This window comes from Lampetra planeri, chromosome 15 (genome assembly GCF_965212315.1).
Source record: "Lampetra planeri chromosome 15, kcLamPlan1.2.h2, whole genome shotgun sequence".
Classification (NCBI taxonomy): Eukaryota; Metazoa; Chordata; class Hyperoartia; order Petromyzontiformes; family Petromyzontidae; genus Lampetra; species Lampetra planeri.
Window position 1 is genome coordinate 6,027,506 of NC_136121.1, and position 22,254 is coordinate 6,049,759.

General features: G+C 46.7%; 1 protein-coding gene across 3 annotated transcripts in view; it reads right to left on the minus strand.

Annotated features, from left to right (window-relative positions):
* LOC144722622 (mothers against decapentaplegic homolog 1-like) overlaps window positions 1-22,254 on the minus strand; it is a 42,243-nt gene that overhangs the window by 14,601 nt on the left and 5,388 nt on the right. For 2 of the 3 annotated variants that reach the window (XM_078600866.1, XM_078600865.1), the window contains exons 2-4: window positions 7,876-7,976; window positions 6,740-7,363; window positions 4,892-5,063 (exon numbers count right to left, since the gene is read on the minus strand). In XM_078600866.1, the coding sequence (XP_078456992.1) occupies window positions 4,892-5,063; window positions 6,740-6,976 (409 nt within the window). In that variant the 5' untranslated portion in view covers window positions 6,977-7,363; window positions 7,876-7,976. Of the gene's footprint in view, window positions 1-4,891; window positions 5,064-6,739; window positions 7,364-7,875; window positions 7,977-8,924; window positions 9,151-22,254 lie in introns of those variants that run through there. The other variant, XM_078600868.1, reaches the window with a different exon arrangement.

Sequence of the window (22,254 nt, forward strand, 5' to 3'; positions counted from 1 at the left end):
ATTGCTGGCTACGTGTCGATACTAACATGTTAAGAGAGCCGGCAATCTGCTGCAGCAACACAACAACCCGACGTGCATGACTGGCACAAAGGTCGCACAAAACCATACATCACACAGATTAACAGTTGCTGTTTAAACAAGCCGGTCTAACGGGCTCGATGTATGCAGACAGTATTTTGAATTACCTGGACTCATTCAAACAGCAGAAACGCGTGAACTGTGCACACTAAACACTTCACACATTTTGGCACGTGCAAAAAAATGCACCAAAAATATCAACATCCATTGATCGCGCTAAACGTAAATTGCGAGGCATGTGTTTAATATCAGGTGAGCGTGTTGAGGATATTTCTCGGAGCGGTTATGGATGCAAGTTCAAATTCCTTCGCACCATATATGTCGCCAACCATGCTAATTCGAGGTACGGGGGAGGGGGAAGGACACCAATCTAAACACAAAACGCAGCATAAAACGTCACCAACCTGCAGCCAAACTGCACCTTTTTTAAATCGCAGCGCCTGGTGCACTGTACCACAGAGAGGCCCCCTTCACCGGCAAGACGCTTAACAGGAGGAAATGAAATTAAATTTCAAAAAGGCCAAGTTGGGAAACTCATTCATATTTTATGCAGCAGCAATTACCCGGCAGTGAAAGGATTAAAGGGGGATAACGCCAATTCGTTTTGTTGGATGTTTGCGTGAGACAAAAGGGGAGAGACGGGGGGGGGGGTGGACAGGGGACTGCGTGGCCGCGGGGGTCATTATTTATACATGAGGGTATAGTGTAGCGGCCCATAAGCAGGAAGTCATTTGGGAGAGAGGCTTCTTTCTCAGAGTGACCTCACGGATTTTCTGGCTACGATCCCGTATCAACTCCCCGCTCATTTTGTAAATTATGCAAGGCCTTTTGCACAGATATGGAAGCGGCCAACCGTATAAGATTGCACTTATGCGCTTGCTTCTTTTTTTACCCTATTTGGCCACGTGCTGAACTGTTCGGGCTAGAGGCACTGCTGTTTTGAATGACAAACGCAAATAACGAAGTCTAGCCGGTGTCAATTATAGCCACGTCCATTATTACTTACGGAAATATGAATTCAGAAAATTGTTTACGACTTCTATTGTTAAAACTCGAGCGTCGCTTGGAAGCAATAACACTGGTCATCAACACACTTTTTCTGGCATAAGGTATTCCAACGGTTTTAAGGTAATTTTGGGGTGCTGATTCTATCACATCAGGTTTTTGAGATATCAAATATTGCATTTTCAATAAAAACTGCAGAAGAAAAATATTAAATAAATGTGGATATCTACATCAAATGATATTATAAACACACTATCCTAAAAATACAGCACCATATTTTAACACTAAAGCAGTCACTGACTCGCAACAACTTGCAATCATAATTTCGGGTAAAATCAATGAAAATGGGGTATGCCGATAGCATAAAAATGAGATGTGATAGAGCAAATCTGAGATCAGATTTGGAATCAGCACCCCGAAATTAGTCTAAAACAGCTGCAAAAGTCCAGGCCAGAAATTTTTTTTTTTGACCAGTGTAATTCATCTCAATGGGGGCATAGCGGCGTGCACCTGTAAATGAGCATTTTAGAAATGTAAGGTGCCCCCAGGAGATGCAAATGGTGGTTGGCAATACAGAAACCGAGTAATGGACCACAGAGATGGTATCGTCAAGAGTGTTATCCCCTGGCATACATGGGTTTTTCTCCGGGTACTCATGTGCCCTCCAACATACAAAACACTGCCTTCAAAAAAAGGGAATAGGACAATCATTCCAAAGCATGCCTCTTAATAAAAAGTGCCAAGATCCAACTTAGGCTATTGTGGATAAATTACATTACATTTTTTCGCTGTCGGTACAATATCAGTAATTCAGTATTGCAGCAGTAATTTTCGTAGTAGATTCACATGTGTGTACAAAAGCCACTGCTATTATTCACACGGTATATTGCAAAAAGGCATTCATTATTAAAATGCTGCACTGGCGATGACATCAGAAAGCGAGCGACACCCGCTATCAGCAAACTACGTCCGCCTCGGCTGACGCGATCGCAACTCCATTGCTCCCCACCCACTTGCTCCTTCACAGCACCTCTCCTCTTCATCCCCCCCCGCTCACTCCTCCACAATCCAGTGGGGCCAAAACCAGACAAAACACGGCACTCGGTGACACACAAGAGGCAGCCCCACACTTGCGGCACCCCAGGTCATGAACGTGGGGGGGGGGGGGGGGGTTGGGGGGGGGGTTGGGGGGGGGGGCTCCAGCCAAGTGCCCGTGAGCTAATGAGGTGGGGTGAGCTAACAATTCCGTGAAGGCGGCAAGCGTTAAGCGTCAGCAACTCGAGTGGAAACTGCGCATCACAGCGTTCGTGGATTGGCAAGTCGGGCAGGCCGGGTGTGAGGTGGCCAGGGTAGGGCCAAGGTGATCACCCCCCGAGATCCTGTGGTTTTAATCCAGGAAACTGGCGATAATTAAACTGGGATTTTAGGCGAAAATTTTGATGACTTCAGCTTAGTCACCGTAGATTGCACGCAAAAAAAATGTGTCAACTTTGATTTTCGTTCTGCACTTAACCCCTTCCCATGACGTACGTGTACGTCATCAGTTTTTATTCAGATTCGGAAGTAAGTGGCCATGTGGGAGGGCGTGTGGCACAGGTTGGCACCAGCTATCAGAGTGCAGTCATGTCACTACAGTTCTCTGCAGAGAGTACAATTTGTTTAAAAACAGCGGCGCGATGCCTACAAAAATAAAATTAACGCCAACCGCTTGCGCGTTCCGAGATTCAGTAAGGAACTTGCAGACATCTCGGAACGGGAAAGGGTTAATGCGAATAGATTTCACTTCTGAGAATTAGACATTTTGGTCGATCTGTAATGCAATGAACATTTCTATCGGTGTCAAGAGTGGGTGGGAAAGTGCTGCCCTCTCCTGTGTGGAGGAGAGGTGACTTGAAGCGATCTCAAAAAGCCAGCTTTTACGAGATCCAATTCCACGAGCCATTCTCTAACATGAGGGGGGGGGGGGGTTGCACCGAGAGCCCCGGGAGATCTCAGGACACTTCGTCTTATGACGATGCCAATAGCACCAGTGGGATAAAATGAGGGGAGCTGGTAATCCAGACAGCAAAAGAACCCAAGGGAACAAGGAACAAGTCTGTCAGTGAGGTGGTAAGGCAGTGAGCAAATAAGCCGATTGATTATTAAACTGGTGACAGAGTCCATGTAACATTAAGTAAATTAAGAAATCACTGTGATAATCCATTGAAACTCCGCTATTCTATCGGTTATTAGGTTGGGTAGGAGATCTAAATAGCATATTAATTATTTAAGTGCGAGTGAGCGAGCGAGAAAACAAATAAGCGCGTGAGCTCATTAGGCTCTTAATTTTCCTATGCTACCTCCTTTGTCTGGAACTCACTTGTACCTACTATCTGTGCATTCGACTCCCTGCCACTGTTTGAGTCCAGGGCACAAGAACTTTTACTCTACTCAATAACAATTTCGACCATTTCTGTATACAGCATCTTGAGACGGCAGTTGTACTTCATCGCAATATAAACGTGGTATTGGTGTCACGCCAGTGAACGAGTCGCTGACAGCACGTAATGTAACGACACAAAGAGCGGGCTGGCGAACGGGCAGGCCAACCTAGTGATCCAGGAAGCCACCCATCACCGGAGGCTCACACAGCCCAGGTGGGCAAGCCAGGACAGGTTAGGGCAGTGCATCGTCCCGTGTCCGCACTGCTTGCGAGACACAGACAGACGGACCCCTCCACCCACAGCCCCGCCGGGAAAACCCGTGGCGCCACCCGTTTGGCTACTGGCCAGCAGCCAAGGCAATGAAACACCGAGCTCCTCCTGGCCCAAGGGGGAAGTCGCGGCCGATTTTACCTGCCGCTCTACTCCCCCCCCACCCCCCTCTCATAATGCCGACTCCGCTCGGCAGAGCTCAATTCTCTCCGCCGTGGGCTTTGAAATTCATAGCTTTTCCCTCCGTTGCTTAAAAATATCATCCTTATAACAAGAGGCGGCTGAGTGACCCAAGGGGCCAAGGATACGTCGGTGTCGAAGCAAGAAGTGATGAGGCAGCACCGCTGAGAAATGCCAGGGTTCATACCGCAGGCTCCCACCTGAGATTACGCGAGGCTCTCTTGTGGAGCTGATGGGCTCTGACTAGTCATTGATGACTCAAAAAATTGTGTTTTTCTTGGCCCAGACTCGCTCTGAGCTAAACGTGTAAAATGGACGACGTTAGAGGCAGTATAAACGCTCGATCGAGATTATTACTTTGTTTGACGCAGGTATATTTTAAAATTTACTTCCATGGAATGAAACTACCTATACCCCAATTGTATTATCTATAATATGAATAGTTAAATTTTTTGTATAAATCAAGAATTGCAGTCGCAATGTTTTTTTTATGTTCAAGCCAATCCTTTCAAGCGTTTCAAATTTAGACGACAGTTTCTCATAAAGCCTCAAATTCATGTTGGACAGCCCTACAAAATAAACAACAAATCGTTTTTTACACTATGGGAACCTCATTTGCCAGTAAAAATATGATAATTGTTTTTTTACCCTTCTATCTGGCAACAAAGGTGTCAGTTTTGTTGCCAGATAGAAGGGTAAAAAACCAATTATCAAATCGTTTTTTTCGTTGGGTTTCTACTCAAACAATGTGTTGTTGGACAAGCGCAAGCCTAGGAGGGACACACAAAGATCTCAACTAAACGCCTCACCCGACGTGCCGCCTATGCAACGAAGCATCACCGCCGTGCCTTCACGAGCATAACAACAAGTCCGCGGGGACACCAACGCCGGCGATGGGGGGGTGGGGGGGCCGGGGGCCGATGGGGGAAACTCACCCGGGCTCTCGACGCGCTTGTAATGGTACGGGTTGATGCACACCTCCTTCTGCTTGGAGCCGAAAGGAAACTCGCAGCACTCGAGAGGCTTGAGCTCGTGGTGGCTCTGCAGGTCGGGCCAGCGCCACACGCGGCAGTAGATGACGTGTGGGAGGCCCTTCCGGTGGGACACCTAAAATAAATAGGGAAGGGTTCGGGTGGACAGCGTGTTAGAACGGGGTCTTCTTCTCTCCACCAACATGAGCATTGGGGGGTCCATTATACCAGCCCTCCAGTCCATCGACTGCTGAATTAGAGCCTTCCCCGCAAACCGTGCAAACTAAAGCTACTTTTTTTACACGCTTTGTGTTGTCGTCGTTGTCATATCCTCAAATCTTGTAACTCAATTTTAACCCACTTCCCAATGTGGTATCGACTGCAAACTTGGTATACTTATGTCATACTGATGACAATACTATATTATATCAAAAATAAAAGTTTTTTTAAACATTCATTTTTACATGTTATGTTTCGGCTTGGGTCTAATTGTCCACGTTCAACTGACGTTGGCTGTAAATCACCACAATCCCTTACGTTATGGCAAGCTTCGGGGCCACTTCCTGGAGTCGTGGAGTTCTGCCATTACTCGTACGGTACATTTCATTAAAGCGTGTTTTAAAAAAAAGTTATTTTTTTATATTATTATTTTACTAGGCAAAGGCCCACTGATCTATTTTGCTGTTACTCAGCAGTGTCCTGGCCACAAATGATAGCTCAACGCAGTGGCTTGTCGCGTGGAAATTTATCGCGGCCAAATATCGTAAACGCACGTTTCTAAACGTGGAGGGAAAAACCAGAGGACCCGGAGAAAGATCCACGCGGCCACAGGGAGAACGTGCAGAGTCCAAATATGCAGGCGTCAGGGTCGGGATCGAACCCAAGACCTCTTATATATCAGGCGAGGTAGTTTACTTCCCGCCACCGTGGCACCCTGTGTGGTCGTGGGGGTTATTTCACAAATACCGCTCCACTCTGGTCAGAGACTAAGAGATGGGAGAAAGCAAAGCAGTATGTAGTATATATACCTCTAGGTATAGGTATACACCATAACTTGAAATAGAGGTCTACAGCAAGACTTTACAGACCTAACACTGTATTGGCTCATGCGTGACTCCACAGTTCTCGATAGTTTATATATAAAATTAGAGAATGACTATGAATAGATCTAAAGCACAGTTTGCTGCGAGTAACGAACAAGAGACAGGTTATAACATCACCTAAGAGCAACCACTTAGGAAAGTCATTAGTACGTTTCTCTGTCAGACTTGCTCAGCTGCCAGTACGTGGTTCTGAGGAGGACAGATTGATTAGAACCGTATTTCGCCAATAACATCTGGTCACCCAGCAGCATTTGTTTAACAAGCCAATATCTGCTGATAGGGACCCAGAAGGTGAAAGCCAGTCCAGAGTTTGCTTGCTTAAATTGTCAAGGATAATATTGGTCTGGGAAGCCAATCGGCCACTGGACCAATACACATTCTATTTATATGTGGAGATGCAGAAAGGAGTTCTGCTTATAATTGCGTGCACTCTGAAACAACAAAGATACAAAGATCCCCCGTACAGCCTTAACAGACTGTAGAAGCAAGTGCTATTAAGCGAGCACCTATGAAGGCCGGCATGGCACAATTAGGGGGTGGGGTGGCCAGCACCACGCTCGACCGCCTTTGTCTCCCTAGCTGCGACATTTACACACCACACCAGGTACTCATTTGAGGCCGAGTCGACCCTGAAATCCACACATGTACACACATTGTACACACATTGCACACACATTGCACACACGGCTGCCTAGCGAGCGCCGGTCACCTGCAGGCGCCCGTCGAGGGAGCGCGGGATTGTGACGCATTTGCTGGGTTGCCCCGGGGTGCTCAACGCCTTCTCCAGCTCTTCCAGGGCGCCCTTCTTCTTCTTGAGCTTCTTGACGAGCGAATCGACCGCCTTCTCGGCCCACTTCTCCTCCTCGTCGCCCTGCTTCCAGCCGAGCAGCCGCTTCACGGCCGGGCTCGTGAACGAGAAGAGGCTGGCTACCGACATGGTTGTCATCGAAGGATAGATCGTCCCCTCGCTCGCTCGTCGGTGCGCTCGCTCGGTCGCTCACCGCTCGTCCCACCCGCGTGCGTTTACTCCCATGCACAGAAGACGCGAACCTGACTCCGACCCTCGCCGGTCTCCGCTAACGGTTCTCCCGATCCGTTGAGCGTCTCCAACCGGAGCCTCCGTTCGCGAGCGACGGATGGCGGCGGATGGCAGCGCCTCGTGCGCAAAAACCCGCCCGCTGTCTCATCCACAAGTGGCCCGGGCTCGAAGGCCAGCCCCCTGCTGGCGTTACGCTCGTCCCTGGTTGAACGCCGCCAGACTGGGCCGTCTCGTGTCGGCGGAGTTCAAGTCCGAAGTCGCTGGAAGGTTTCCAGCGGCGTTGCGTTCTTGGCACTGCGGAGCAGAAAAAAAACGGGGAGAAGAGAGTGGAGGAAAAGAGGCTCAGTTCCAGAAGTCCATTTTCACCACCCCCACCACAACCACCCTCTCCCTCCACTGCTGTAATCCAACCCAGTTGCACCTGTTGCGGTAGTAAAATAAATATATTTTTTGGAAAAAAATGCAAATGTTGGTCCAAATCGTATTAGCGTGCATTATGAAACGTAAATATTTTAAAACGTGCGACAGCTCAAGTCGATAAACAAATTACCCACACCAACAACTACTTTAATGTGCTTTCAGTTCGGCACGGACAACGTGGAGAGTGCACTTAGCATGCGCGGCGTTAATTACAATCAGTCGCATCTCGGGGGCTTACTTTACAGCCCGCCACGGTGGCAATGACAGAAAAAAATAGTTTAATATACAAAACACGTGAGCACAGGAAAAAAAAAACCCGACAGCGGCATTGGTCGCTTTGCGGCAGGAAGTGGGTGCCCGCAACGTCCTAATGCTTCCTTCCTCACCACCGCTTCCTCCCCAGCCGGTGTTTGCGTCGAGGTTCAGCCGAACGGTGCGTGGGGTTGGCAGGTTCAAGAAGGGAGCAGAAGTCTCAATTCCCGCCTATCTGGAGGGCGCAAGGCACATCACGCACCGCACATCACACACCGGGAACAGGGGTCAGTGGAAGAACATCATTCGGGCGTGAACCTGTAAGCAAGCGAAGAACAATGGCGAGTGTTGTCGGGCGAGCGCATATTAACGATGGCGAGGAGCAAGAGAGTGCCGGTGTGGCAAGCACAACATGCTCAAGATGCTGTCCTTTTCTTAAATATATACAAAGGGACGTATAGAGCTACGCCGGTTCTATTTTAGAGAACTTTACTTTATTTATGAACTTCAAGATGGTCTCCCGTGTACAGAGGTTTATTTACGGTTATTTTCCAATTTGGGACCTGTGCAAAAACGAAAGCGGACAAACGCCTGCACTTAAGTCGATGACACGCGGCCCCCTCACCGTTACCCAGCCGACTTTCACAGCTATAAGCACACTTCAGCGGGCAGTAACGCGAGATAGAATTTAAACGCCAAAAGCGGGATTTGAACCATCGCACCCAAACCACACACACCCTGCCTCAGAGGGGAAAAGCAATAAGCGCAAGGAAAGCCAGCAAATAGTACAGATGGTTTAATAACAGAGGGCAAATGCGAGAGAGATGCCACAATTATTACGCACTGTTTACACAGGTTGCGCAGCAGTACACTTGCTCCGAACTGACCATGTTATCGAGCGAGTCATCGGCGGCGGTGCGTCAAGGTGATATTTGCGCGATGAGCCAACACTGTAACCAAGATGGGTTTTCTCACCACCTCCAATCAAGCGGAGATGTGTAACGCAGCAAAAAAACAAACACCGGCCGCACACATTCCGCCCTCTGGCTGTTACCACCAACGTCGTCAACTAGCACTCGGCCCATGGGCTCAAAACCCACGCGAATGCACGCATAATAGGCCCGACTGAGACAAACGGAAATTACACATTCGACATTAGTCACCGAGCAGCGCGTGCATGCACCTGTTGTTCCAAGGCTGGGGAAGGCGACTGAGGAGGGAGAAAGTGCATTTTTTGGGACGGGCGCATATGAGGTTGGTGTGTGGCGGCAGGGGGGGGGAAAGAGAGGGAGGAGGGGTAGTGTTGGTTTCGAGTGTGCGCGGCCAGAAAAATTCCAAAGCCCAGCTCTTCCTATCAGCCATATCCTGCTGACCAGATGTCTTCCTGCTTTTAAAACTGCTGCCTCCACCAGACCTACCCCCCCCCACCACCATCATCGCGCGCACTTCAACGGTTGAACTTACTGCATCAGAGGCCTACAGCCCTAACATTAACAGACCAGCAGAGACAAATGGGTAGCAGCGGTAGATAAAGCTCGTGTTTTACGAGGGAGAAACACATTCGAAGCCAGCATGACTGAATAAAGTGTCATGATACGGGGGTTGCGATTAGATTTTTTTTTAAGTCTTATATTTACTTGTTTTAACGCTGTATTCTACATTATAGGAGCCTAAATAGTAAACGAGACAATAATTATTTATTTATACAAATTAAAATAATGAGCGACAAACAAGACACTGATTCACACACGCTCGATTCGCCAAGTGTACTGTCAATGTCAGAAGTAATTTTACTTTATGTATTGTTAAGCCCCAAAACACCCACAATGCATTTCTAAATATACAGTAGTAACTTCAAAAATCAAGCGTACACAATTCTTTATAGCAGAGATTGGGATTTTGAACAAGGATGATATCATTAAGACTGGCAAGGCACAAAATGTGGTGCGTGGACAGAATTAATATCTCCGAGGGTGAAGCGAATAACAGTTTGGAACAAATGATTGTTGAAGGCAGATTTAACCTAGCGGGGTGGCCAATCCAGGTTAAGATTGTGACTCAACTTATAACACCATTTTTGTTCCACCACTCTCCCCTATCTCAAAGATGAAGATTCCCCACGTGGCCTTTAAGAGTATGTTGGGGCAAGGGCTGTTAGAGGGCACAAGAGAGGTCCCTGTGTAGCCATCACCCAGGCCAGTCGCTTTGCCTCTTCGGTGAGAATATTCACACAGACTGAACTATTTGGGCTCGAGTCACCCGCGGGGAGGTCCAGGACAAATCACGATAGCACTTGTCACAGAGATGTTACCTATAACCAGGAATAGAACGCAGGCGCCAGGATCGAGAGCACAATGCACAAAATTCCGCATCACCACCCCAAACAAAAACAAAGATCCACAAAACCCGATTACCCTCACACAGTTTTGGGCACACTGCCAGTTAAGCAAGTACCTATTAGGCGAGCATGGCATGCGAAGGGGTGGTGTGAACTAGTGAGCGGCACCACACAAGGCTGCCGTTTGTAAAAAAATATACATTTATAAACTGCGCCAGGTACTCATTTTCGGCTAAGCCGACCTCGGTTGGGGAGGCCCAAAAACATGTTCAGATGCCACTTGTCACGAATCTAATGTACATTTCACCAGGCTCGTAGTGCAGTGCTAACGAACAAACCACTGCTCCCCTACCCCCACACTAACAACCGTGATCAAAGACAAATATCCACCCCCCCCAATGTGGCCTTTTATCATCTTTGGGGAAAGTGGTATAAACCGAGCATCTATGAAGGCTGGGATATCGAATGTGGGGATGGTGTGGACGGCACCGCGGTTGGTCACCTTCATGTCGAGTCAAGCTAGGGGAGGCCCAGAACAGTTTCAGATAACACTAGCCAGCGATGCCATCTGTGGCAGGGAATCAAACCCAGGTGTGGCTGGGTACGTAGTGCAGTGCGCCAACCACTGCAACACGCCACCGCTCTCTCCACGAGCATCATCATCAGACACGCATGCACAAACACAACACGCACGCGCGCACACACACGCGACGGCAGTTTTCCATCCCTGTCTCCCCTTCCCCTCCCAGCGCAAGTTTGGCAGCCTTGACACGCGCGTGCTACAGGAAAACGGCGCTTTTCATAGACTCGGGGCGTGGGGGGGGGCACGTGGGGGGGGGGGCGCGCGGCCGTGCGCTCTGCCGCCACACCTCTGCACGCGCGGCCATTGCATTGTCCCCCTGCAATGCCGTGCTCAATTTAGCACCGAATTTAGCCCGCCACCCCCGCTTCTCTTCCTCGCTCGCCAGCCTTCGCTCGGCAAACAATAGCCCCCCCCCCTTCCTTGCAGGCCCACCGGCTGCACAACATATCGAAAACGTGCATAAATATGTTATTACACGCGCGCACGTACGCACGCACGCAAACCGGAGGACATATCGCCCCGCCACCCACCCAGCCCAGCCACCCACCTACCCCCACAGCACCTCCGGGCCCCCCCCCCACCCATCCCACTTTCAACTTGCTTGCTGACAAGGATGTTTGTGAGCACATATTTCAAGGGCACGCGATGTGAGGGGCGCTGGGGATGAGTTGCCGTACCTGGGCCATCCATCTCTACAAATTGGAGGAAAGCAGACATCGTGAACAGGGGACTTTTTTTTTTAAGGCCGAGGCAAACTAGAAAAACTTTGGCCAATTTTATACCAATTGTTAAGCTAATGTGACCTATGTTTAGATATGAAGTTCCACTGAGGTTTGTGATGTGCACCACTGAACCACCAATCATCCACACTCAACACAAGACACAAATTTATACCAATTGTTAGGCTAATGTGACCTATGTTTAGATATGAAGTTCCACTGAGGTTTGTGACGTGCACCGCTGAACCACCCACCACTCATCAACACTCAACACAAGACACAATCTGAAATGTCTTGTGTTCGGAGCAGCAGACAAATTCGCAAGTTTTATCACCCGAGTGTTGGAAATGTGTTATCACCTGAACAAAAAAGCTGTGGCTCTTTGCGCAATGCGGGGGGTAAGTGCTTTTATGAACAACACAGAACACATACACACAGATACACGTGCGCGCACACCCAGGCACACAAGATGCACACCCTAAATATTTTATGTAGTTTAACTGCACGATGCTTTCAACACTTGGGCCAATTTTCCACACTCTACAATGCCCGCGCACAAACATGTGCGTCACACGATTGAACAGAGAGGGGACAAGCTTAAAGTGGCGGGCTCTCTCAAACCCAAACATATCGTTATCGCCGCCACCACCGCTCAATCGACCAAACGGGATCCCATTTATCTACTCATCACTGGCTAACACCCCAAAACACTGGCACTCCCCCCCCCACCTCCATACACAAAAAACCACTTACATAAAACACTGAAGTGGTAAACTTTCCACTTTGTTTTGTTTTCCCAATCACATTACAGTATCATTATTGCACCATGGAACTACTCGGCGGCTAGGAAATATCGCACTACGTTATTTCGTGATTATCACGCAGTCACTATTATTAAATATACTGTAACCACATATATACAAAAACCAATGGATTATATATTTATATTATGTGAAACGACAAATTATTACGTGTGCTTATGCCATCATCATGATTAACTACACTGATAAAGAACTAATTGTATTATATATTTATATTTAGTAACTTGCCGTCCCGCCCGTACAGGACATCTGTTGAAAAATATCTCATCAGATTCCTCCTGTCAAAATAAAAATCCTCATTTTGATATCATGTTTAACGGCAATGTTATTATGTAGTCATCATTACTAACTATACTGTGACCACAGATATATGACCAACGGAATAATATATTTAGATAATGTTAAATGACAATTATTATTCATGTATACATGTAATAAGTCAACGCCATGAGTGCTGACGTTCCCCTGCAATCTATTTCTCTGGAGATAGGGCTAGTGGATGAAATAGATAATCATGCACATGATACTGATAACATGTACTACTAAAGTGTAGCCAGTATATGGCAGTACAGCAAGTTGCGTAATATTCCACCAACTTGAGTATTCCTTCAAGGTAAAGTGTGTTTCTGGAATATTACGTTACCTCCAACATGTTGAAATATTGAGCAAGTGGCCAAATATCCCAAACTGGACCCAATCTGAAAGTCTTAAACGACTCGGTGAGGCTATCCTGGTGAATCAGCAAAAGGCCCTTTTCCCACGTTGTTGTTGCAATGAGAAAGAAGACTCAATTTCGATTTAAAGCTTTCGTGACTGCAGGGATTCATCTTCTTGGTTCTTTCGGTAAAGCCACGTAGGAGGGAAATAATAAAATAATAAAAATAAAACATTATAAAATATTTTTTTTCTTTTATATAATAAAATAATAAAAATAAAACATAATAAAATATGTTTAATTTTTATTACTTTATTTTTTCCCTTCTACGTGACTTTACCGAAAGAACCAAGAAGATGAAAGAAGACTCAATCTATTTTCACGTAAAGTGCAAGTTATTTTCAGGCTATCTTCTTGTCAGCACAGCAGACCAATGTTTAACTTAAGAATTGTTTTCGAGCGGGCAACCTCTGGGCTGGTTTCATCAGCAGTCAAGCCTGTTAAACAAATGTTGCCGCTGTATTGCCAGATGCCATTGGCAATAGCCACCCCACCGAACAAATGTGCTCCATTCAGTGCAAAACTATATAGTTTCTTTAAATCGAAAAAAGCAACTCGCCGAAAAAAACGTACTCTCTTGTGAACGTTCTCCAAAATGACACGATGCCAAAAACGGATTCTCAACTTTCTGCAGAGCAAACAAAACCTGACTGGTTTCTGGGTAGCACAGGGGACTTGAGTCAAGTCAGCAGAGGGTCTACCAGGATACCTCCCTCTTACGATGACTGTGAACCAAGTTGAACCGCGCTCTAATGCAGCACGGGAGATGTGCATATATGTTCTTCCATAAGTGAAAAATCAAAGAATCGCCAAACTGCGACCGTGGTAAAGCCCAAACCGTCAAACGCATCACCGACGAGCGGGCCATCCACGCACACCCTGGCGGTATCGCTGCAATCCATACAGCATCCACCGCCACCTTGGATTGGTTGGAGGACCTTAAAATTCAACTATGACATCCATCAAAACTGTTGTGTCCGCCCCCCGACACCCCCTTGCCATATGAAAGCAGAAGCAGAGGAGCTGAAGGGGACAATGCCAACCGTACTTTCGGTTCTGCGGCGACGACATCCGTGCCATCACCTCGCCGCCCCACTCCACCCCCAAACAAAAACACCTGTCTGCAAACCAAGAGCCTTAACAGCAGGGGCACACGGCACATCCCAGGCCTCAAAGGGGGCTCCAAGTCGGCGTGTGGCAGCTCCCAGCGCCCAGAAGGGGGACACGAATGGGCAATGTCATCCAAAAAACGTGGGTGGCCCGAATAGACGGATGCAGGTGTTTGTGGAACCGTTTAGGCGTTTACAAGCTGATCCACACGACTCCACCCTGCCTCCCCCCCCATCCACCTTGCGTCCACTCCTGAAGGTGGTTTAAAAGGCAAACGCTAACTTTAAGCACCTTGCGATTGTTTCGGTGCGAACGAACGAGAGGTCTGCACGTCACCAACCGTCCATTCATGTAAGTGCAGGCAAAGTTAATTTGTCCACACTCATGGAGGGGACCCCTTTGTCAATAGCGAGAAGATAATTTTTTATGAAGTTAAGCATTGATGTTGCAACATGAATTTGCATCTAGGCGGATATAAATAAAATCAAGGTTGGATCTGTTAACAGCACTGGCAGTGTAATAATTACATTTTTTGTACGAAAAATATTGCAATATTTACGTACGAGAAAACACGACATGTTGTTAACACGTACAGTAAAATCCAAACCTATTGAAGGTGCAAAGCGGTCGAGAGAGGTTTCAGTAAAGCGAAATGGTTCATAAACCTGTCTGCGAAGACCTTTGAGCGTTTCCAAGCATGCGTGGATTTTCTCTGGGAGACCGTTTCCTCCCACATGCAAAACATTCCTTAAAGGAGGGACCCATTATCTCAATTTCACTGCAGGACACTCCTAAAAGACAGCCTTGGGGACTCTGTGGACTTTCCTGGTTCAATAAGTTTCCTATCATATACGCAGGGTAGACTGGGCTCCCGTTTCTTGTATACTGTTAGTATAGCCGAGGCGAAAACTAAAATAAATATGTCAAAGGCCGCAATGCAATGTGATATACAAGATGGTGGTCCTTAATAAAATAATGTCATGAAACAGTCCTTAATGAGCCGCATGTTGCTTCGGAGCCACAGGTTCCCAACCCCTGGTATAGCCCAAGAAATGAAAGTGTGAAGTGTGTACACCACATTTGGACTATCCTGCATGGCCCAACTACATAGATGCAGTATCTGCTGGTTGAATTGTCCTTCCAATAACTGGATAAGGGCCCTTCCCTTTCCAGCAATCGGACAGCAGTTGGCTGTGAACAATGGAGTGCTTTCAATCCGCTATCAGTTCTGCGTCGTAAACGAAACATTTTTTTTTTGCCCAGTGCTCTGCCCGGCCTGCCGTTGCGAGCGAGCGCCAAAAAAAAGGGGGCAAAAAAACACGCTTTTCAAAGCCCTTTTGAATCGCGTCGAGCGTCGCTGGGAACATTCACACCAACACTTGAGACGCACGATTCAGGTTTCAGGCATCCAGGATTGGGCCAGCCATAAGGTACACAACATGGAGTGCTTATTACATGAGCACTGCTTATCACGAGGCATCGGAGTGAGGTCTGGTCTTCGGTGTGATGCAATCGTGCATTAGTCACGTCCAACAGTGCGGTGTTATGAACAGCGCAACAATATCAGCACTGTGCTCCCAATTAAAAAACTGTGAAATCCGAGTTATGTTGTGACGTGCAGAAATTCGCCATTGTGTCTGCATAGGAAAGTACCAATTCAAAGCACAGCCAGCCGTGACACGCACTGAAAACAGTCAGCAAAGGAACATGCAGATGTGTTCATGTTAACAGATCGTCCAAGTGTGCATGCATACGTTCATTTACAGACTAGACGCGAAAGCCTCAACGTGAAGGGTCCAGAACACTTCTACAAGTCAACACTGGCACATTAACGAATGCCAGATGAATAGCAGAATGTGTTTTCGGTCTTAATTGGAAAGGGGATTTAGTTGGCGAGGTCTCATGATCCAACGACCACGGTTCTCCTGAATGAATCAACAGGCCCAGCACGCTGTGCTATAAATCAAGGTGCAAGTGATTTGCATATCAGGTGTGCTCACTCTTGGGCTGGTTTTGTCTCCAACATGCTCACATGCAGCCTTTCAGCTCAAACACAATTAATCTGAAACTGCCTTCTAACATGATAACACTGCACGCATGCAGCATTAACACAGTAAGGCTAATCCCCTTAATTAGATTTTAAATCTGTTTACCCTTCTGACCGTCACAAAGCTCAAAATATGTGCCCTCCGCGAGCCCTTTTTCCACGGCGCCAACTGCGCTCAAATAAAGCACACGGGCAATAAACCAATTAGAGTGTTGTTATAACAAGCAGATTTGCATTCTCACAAAAAACCAGTCACTGCTAAGTGCCAGACCCGTTAACCGAAAGCCGCTTTTAAAGCTGCCGTGTTTGGCCAAGGGCAATTAAATTATAAATGTGGTCACAGCGGCGGCAGCGCGGTCAGATGGTTTCAGTGTTTGCAATTGTCTTAAGTGGCATCCCAGAAATCAGAGAATGTAATATTCAAAAACATATCCTCGATTCAAGGGGCTGCACCAAAATAAATTGGTAGCTGCACTCGATCTATGGTTAGATCAGAGGTCACAATGAAGTTATTTTATCCTGGTCTTTAGCACTTTACAAAGAAAATAAAACTCAGTTTTTCCATGCTCTAATGAACGTGGCATGGTGCTCAATTTCCATTGTTGAGCCTCAACCAGTGGAGGAGTCCACTTTTCCATGGTCCAGTCTCTCTTCAACACAACTTTTAATGTTCCAGTTGTTCTCAAGACAAAGGCTCATTGCTGACAATAACATTTGCTTCAATGTAATCTTGGGGCCATCAATGTAGCCCTCTCATCACTATTCCAGTGGTCCTGTTATTTTCATTGTCACCGTTCACTTATTTTGGAAATATCATTCCCAAGTTCAGCACAAGCTCATTAGGTCAATTCGGATTCAACATCTCATCTATCCTTCACATCTCTTCAAATATTCAAACTACTCCACAAGGCCATTTCCTATTTTTACTTCTGATTCAAAACAAACTCACTCCCCTGAATAGATTTTTTCCTAAAACGTACAATCTGCAGTAGAGATTTCAAAACAGATACTAATGAGACCAAGCATTATTGATTCTCTCCATTTCCATTAAGATATCATTCCTGGGAGGGCTAAGAGCCCAGTCTTTGCTTTGCAAAAGCACCATTAAATAAATACTGTCTCGTCATCACCTACTGGTGCCCATTTTACCGACCGCTGCTAAGGAATGATGGTCCAAGTCGGTGTTTCTCAAATAGTTTTCGCACCGCTCAGTCGATGCAAAGATTTCCACGGATCTCCCCCCCCCCCCGCTCCTGGTGACAAAACGCATCCACTTCTCTCAAAATACCAGAAATACAAAATGATTCATATTACCCAAAGATAAAAAAAAAATAACGCAGCGACAAGTTTCGTGTAGGGGGTGGCATTTAGATCTTATGGTAGTTTATTCAGGGTGGTTTAGCCAACTTAATCTTTTTAAAGAAATATAAGTACAATATTAATTCATGTCCGAAAGAAAAAGTTATAAAAAACATTGTCGTTATTTCCAGATCAACCTTGCGTTTGCATCACAGCCCCGCGGACCACCTGGAGGACCATCGCAGACCACTGGTGGGTCCAGAGGAAGGGAACCACCACTTTGAGAACACCACCGGTCTAAGTTGACCACAGAAGCTGACACCTCAAAGTCACGGGGAGGAGGGGGGAGGGTGGGGGCCCTTTCAAATGGGATCTCCACCGCTGTACACAGCAATCCGTGCCAGCGTACTCGATCGCAAACGCTGCAGAAAAAAAATTCGCCGACCGCTGTACGCCGGAGGGGGCCACGTCCCAAAAGTGCATCCTTGGCCGAGGATCGTATATAAATAAACTGATAAATAAGTAAGCAGCGGACCGAGCGGGGTGGGGGTGGGGGGGGCGCCGTTTCACGTGACGCAGCGGGCTCAGCGGGCCCACAGTCCGCGGTCTGCCGTGCCCGCGTCGAACAAAAGTGATGCTGGGCCGAGGCGCCCACCATTAAAAAGTGATTGATGGTGGTGGTGCCACGTTACCTATTAAATGGCGCTCGGGCTATCGAGGTCGTTGGTGCGCGATGAGACACGGATAGCACCGTCGTCGCAGACAAACGATTTTTTTTTTGCACGACACAGCTATCGCGCGTCTCCAAACTCACAATGCAAAGTTACAAAAGTGCAGGGGGTTTAACGATCTACCCGGCGCAGCGATGCAATGTCATAGTTTGGATTATGATTTGATTCGAGAATCGATCCCTTGTCGACTCAATGCTACCAAACTCATTCGTATTGGTTGTTGGTGTTTGTCTTGTTTGTACAGTTCTTACTCGATTAGCCAGAATGTAATACTTGCATTTCCATGTTATTTAAAAAAAACAATCATCGGTTCTTAGGCACATAATTCAATGTATGTGTTTTGAGCAGAACCATATATTTAAATTTAAGAAACCCTTGACAGTTATATGCGAGTCTGAAAAGCTGACATGTGTCGGATTGGAGGGGTGATGATTCATATTTTTTGTTACTTGGCCCATCATTTTTCCAGGGTCAATAAAGCGAGTTCTGCTCTGTGAAAAGTGAACAGTGGTGGGTCCCATGGAGAATGATCCCCAATGAAGGAATTTCTAACTCTGGCTCAGGGTCAACCAAAAATGAGAATGGAACAACCTCCATTGAGCGGAGACAATTACCGTATTCTCCAGATTGTAAGATACGATGAACATTAAGACGCACCCCAAACTTGTGCCAGGAAAGATAAATAGTTTCTTATTTTTCACGTTACTCTTTTCATATTGAGTTGCGGCAGAATCATTTTAATGTTTTTGTTGATGTCCGTATAGTCATACAATAATTACAGTGCGACAGCATTAATGTAGTGCAATTGTTTCTAAATACAATAGATTTACGGTACATTGACAATCTACTGGTGGATTGAGATCTACAAACGCAATTGGTCGTGGGGGTTGTATATTTTCATTTTACGAGGTAAGGCTCACCGAGCTACATTGCTCTTTTTCAGAAATAACCTGACCACTGATAGTTCAACGAAGTGGCTCATCACGTCGAAATGTATAGCAGCCAAATACTCTAAAAGCATGTTTCTAAATATGGAGGAAAACATGCAAACTCCAAATATACAGGCGTCAGGGTAGGGATCGAACCCACGACCTCCTTCTAGATTTGAAGTTTTGGTGACTGCAAGGATTCATACTCTTTGGTTTTTCGGTAAAGTCACGTAGGTGAAACATTTATATAAATTAAATCACGACGTTTCGGGCGCAACACAAGCGTCCTTCCTCAGGTGGGGACAACTTAACAAAAGCACACCGCTTAAGTGTGTATACCGGACAAGGTAGTTAGTATCTCGCCACCGTGGCACCCCTCTTGACCCCGTAGCGTCCCATGGTTGCGAGACCATACTTCACCATACTTCATCACGCCGGTCAGTGTGGGTTGGTAATGGGAGGGGGGGGCGTAGGACCAAATGACATAAAGCTTGCCACTGATATTAGCTAGTCGGGAAAAAAAATCTCAGGTTGCAATGTTCATAGCACAGTGCACTAACCACTGCAGTCCTGCAGAATGCGCTTCCCTAGATGTCAGAAGCTAAGCAGGGTTGAGATTGAATAGCGAATGGATGGGAGACTACCATGCATTAGGTTTTGTAGGTTGCTGCAGGGCTACGTTGTGAGCAGCAGAGGGAAAATCAGAAAAATTGCGTAATTCTATGACCAACATGGTAAATTATGTTAAAATCACATGACCCCCATGGCGTGGGAAGATCCTCATCCAGCAGTGGACCAACAAAAACACTGTACATATGATTGACGGTCTTACAAACATGGGACTCGTGGCTTTAAATCGCAACCAAATTTTTTAAACATTCATATTCACAGCCGACTAGGCAACACTGTGGGTCCACCACACAACTCGTTCGCGCCCAGATTTGGTTTCAAACCGATGACCCCTGGACTGATCCTGTGAGCACGCCACCCCAACAATAACATGAAGCAACAGCATTAACGGAGCCATGCATCACCAACACATGGACAGCAGTACATCGATACTGTAAGACAATCTGATTCTCTGCTCACATCATTATCATTTCTTTAACCCTTTCCCATACCAACAGGCGCTAAAAAGCTCTCATCGTGGGCTGCTGAGGAAAGCTGCCAAACCCAGACAAGCTATTTCGTACTCCTTCCGTTGTTTTAATTGAGGGCACTGCACACTATATATTTTTGTCCCTTACTCTTTTTTGTTGACCAAATTGTCCATCCGTCTGTCTGCCCTGCCAATTCACTAACGCTGCACATTTCCACCGGCTTTCTCTAGCATAGCTTCAGTTCGTTAACACGCGTACGTGGCACACCACTGTCAACCCACTACTGGTTGAGGGCCCGTTATGTGACCACGCTGCAGGCTGATCACGACTGAAGATCCCACTGGCAATCACCGTGGCATTCTGCCGTAGTTCATACTCAAAAGCCCCAATCAAGAACCCCACCACTGCGCCGCACGGCTCCGATCTGCCAACAAAACTGTGGTGGCTCCATCTACTCCCTTCAGAGCATAAACTGGTACCCTGCGCACACCTCTGCCACAGGGGAGGGATTAAAGATGATCCATAGTGTGGCGAATATGGCCACCATAACCAAACAATGGACCACATCGCTAACAACTGTATCCTCCGCCCGCTCTCTGGCGGACTGCGCAGTATTAGTCGCACTACTCCCGACGCTATGACATGGTTCACAAGCGTAAAGCTGACACGCATCGTTTACACACACGTGCATACGCTAGAAAAAGACTGAGGGTTGGCAAGTGGGGAAGCATCGACTTGAGCGCCATGTAGTACTATGCAGTAAAATAATGGATTCTGATGAACTTTCCTCTGATGTCCACAACGTAGGCCCATAGCCTATAACACCCGTGTTGCATGGTGGTCACCCATCAATGCATCATCGTGGCTCAACTCTCTGCTTAGCTTTGGACATGCGACAAGATCAGGTGCACTCAGTTTGAGATACCGAAGGATTTGTGCGTGACCAATTCACCCAATGTCACAACCTATGACCAAATCACGCTGAATGTGCCCGACCTTTCTCAAATCTATGCAGAGCTGAGTTTGGTCAGTGCTTGAGATACGAGACTTGCCTGTGAATACCAAGCGTGTTAAATTTGGTCTCCAACGTGGCAGGGAGATGGAATTCTTAAACCTATCGGTGCAGATGTTTAAGCATCACCCCCTTTGTTGTATGGAATTTCTTCCAGTTACTATTGTTTCTTCCCACATAACACTCAAACGGAATTGGCTAAATGCCCCAATTGAACAGGAACCTCCGAATACAGCGAGTTTGAGACTACCCTCAATAAAAAGGACTTTAGCAACATTTCTCAACCAATTGGAGAAACATTCAACACTGGGGTCACAATATCACAAGTAGGAAGATAGCCATATATTTAAAGGTGTTAAAAACACGATTATGAGCCTATTTACATTTTTGTGTGTGGCAATAAACCAAAGGGAATTATGGGCAACAAAAATAACATTGCGATTATCAAACTCGCCGCTAGATCGGTTTATTAAGTGGGCGATTCACTGCCCGCGTGACGTTTGACATTATCGTTTTGTCAGAGCAGGTCAATGCGTGCCCGAGTTTCAGCCCAAATCTCAAATTTGAAACCTGCTGGCAAAAAATCGTATAAATACCTGTCACCAAGTAATTATAGTCTCCTAGGTCTGCATTATGAAAGATATAACGAATCCTAATGGCCTCTCACCTAGTTATATAGAGTACATCAATGAATCGATTTATAGCTTCCTCCCTCCGTACCTCCATCAGTTAAAAACAGCAAACGCTCGTTGTACATGGCGTGTGGAATGCATTATTCAGTGATATTGGGTGCAGATAATAACTGCCACCGCTATGCGTGACCGGGATCCAAAGATTCGTAGCACATTCATCCTAAACCTTTACATTATCAATTACATACACACACATTCACAGTGGATTCTCCTTACGGCTCTGAAAGGGGTGTAGAAAATAGAAGCTCATTTCTGGGATTACAACAAGTCTGTCCGCCCACGTCTTTTCGATCTCCACTCATTCTGCGCCAATTTTCTTTTTAGGCTACGTAGCCGCCAGTCCACCAAAGCGTCCAGTCTCATTCCGTGTAATGTTCAAAAAAAGGCAACAAAAGCCCCCCCCCCCCCGGATAAGTG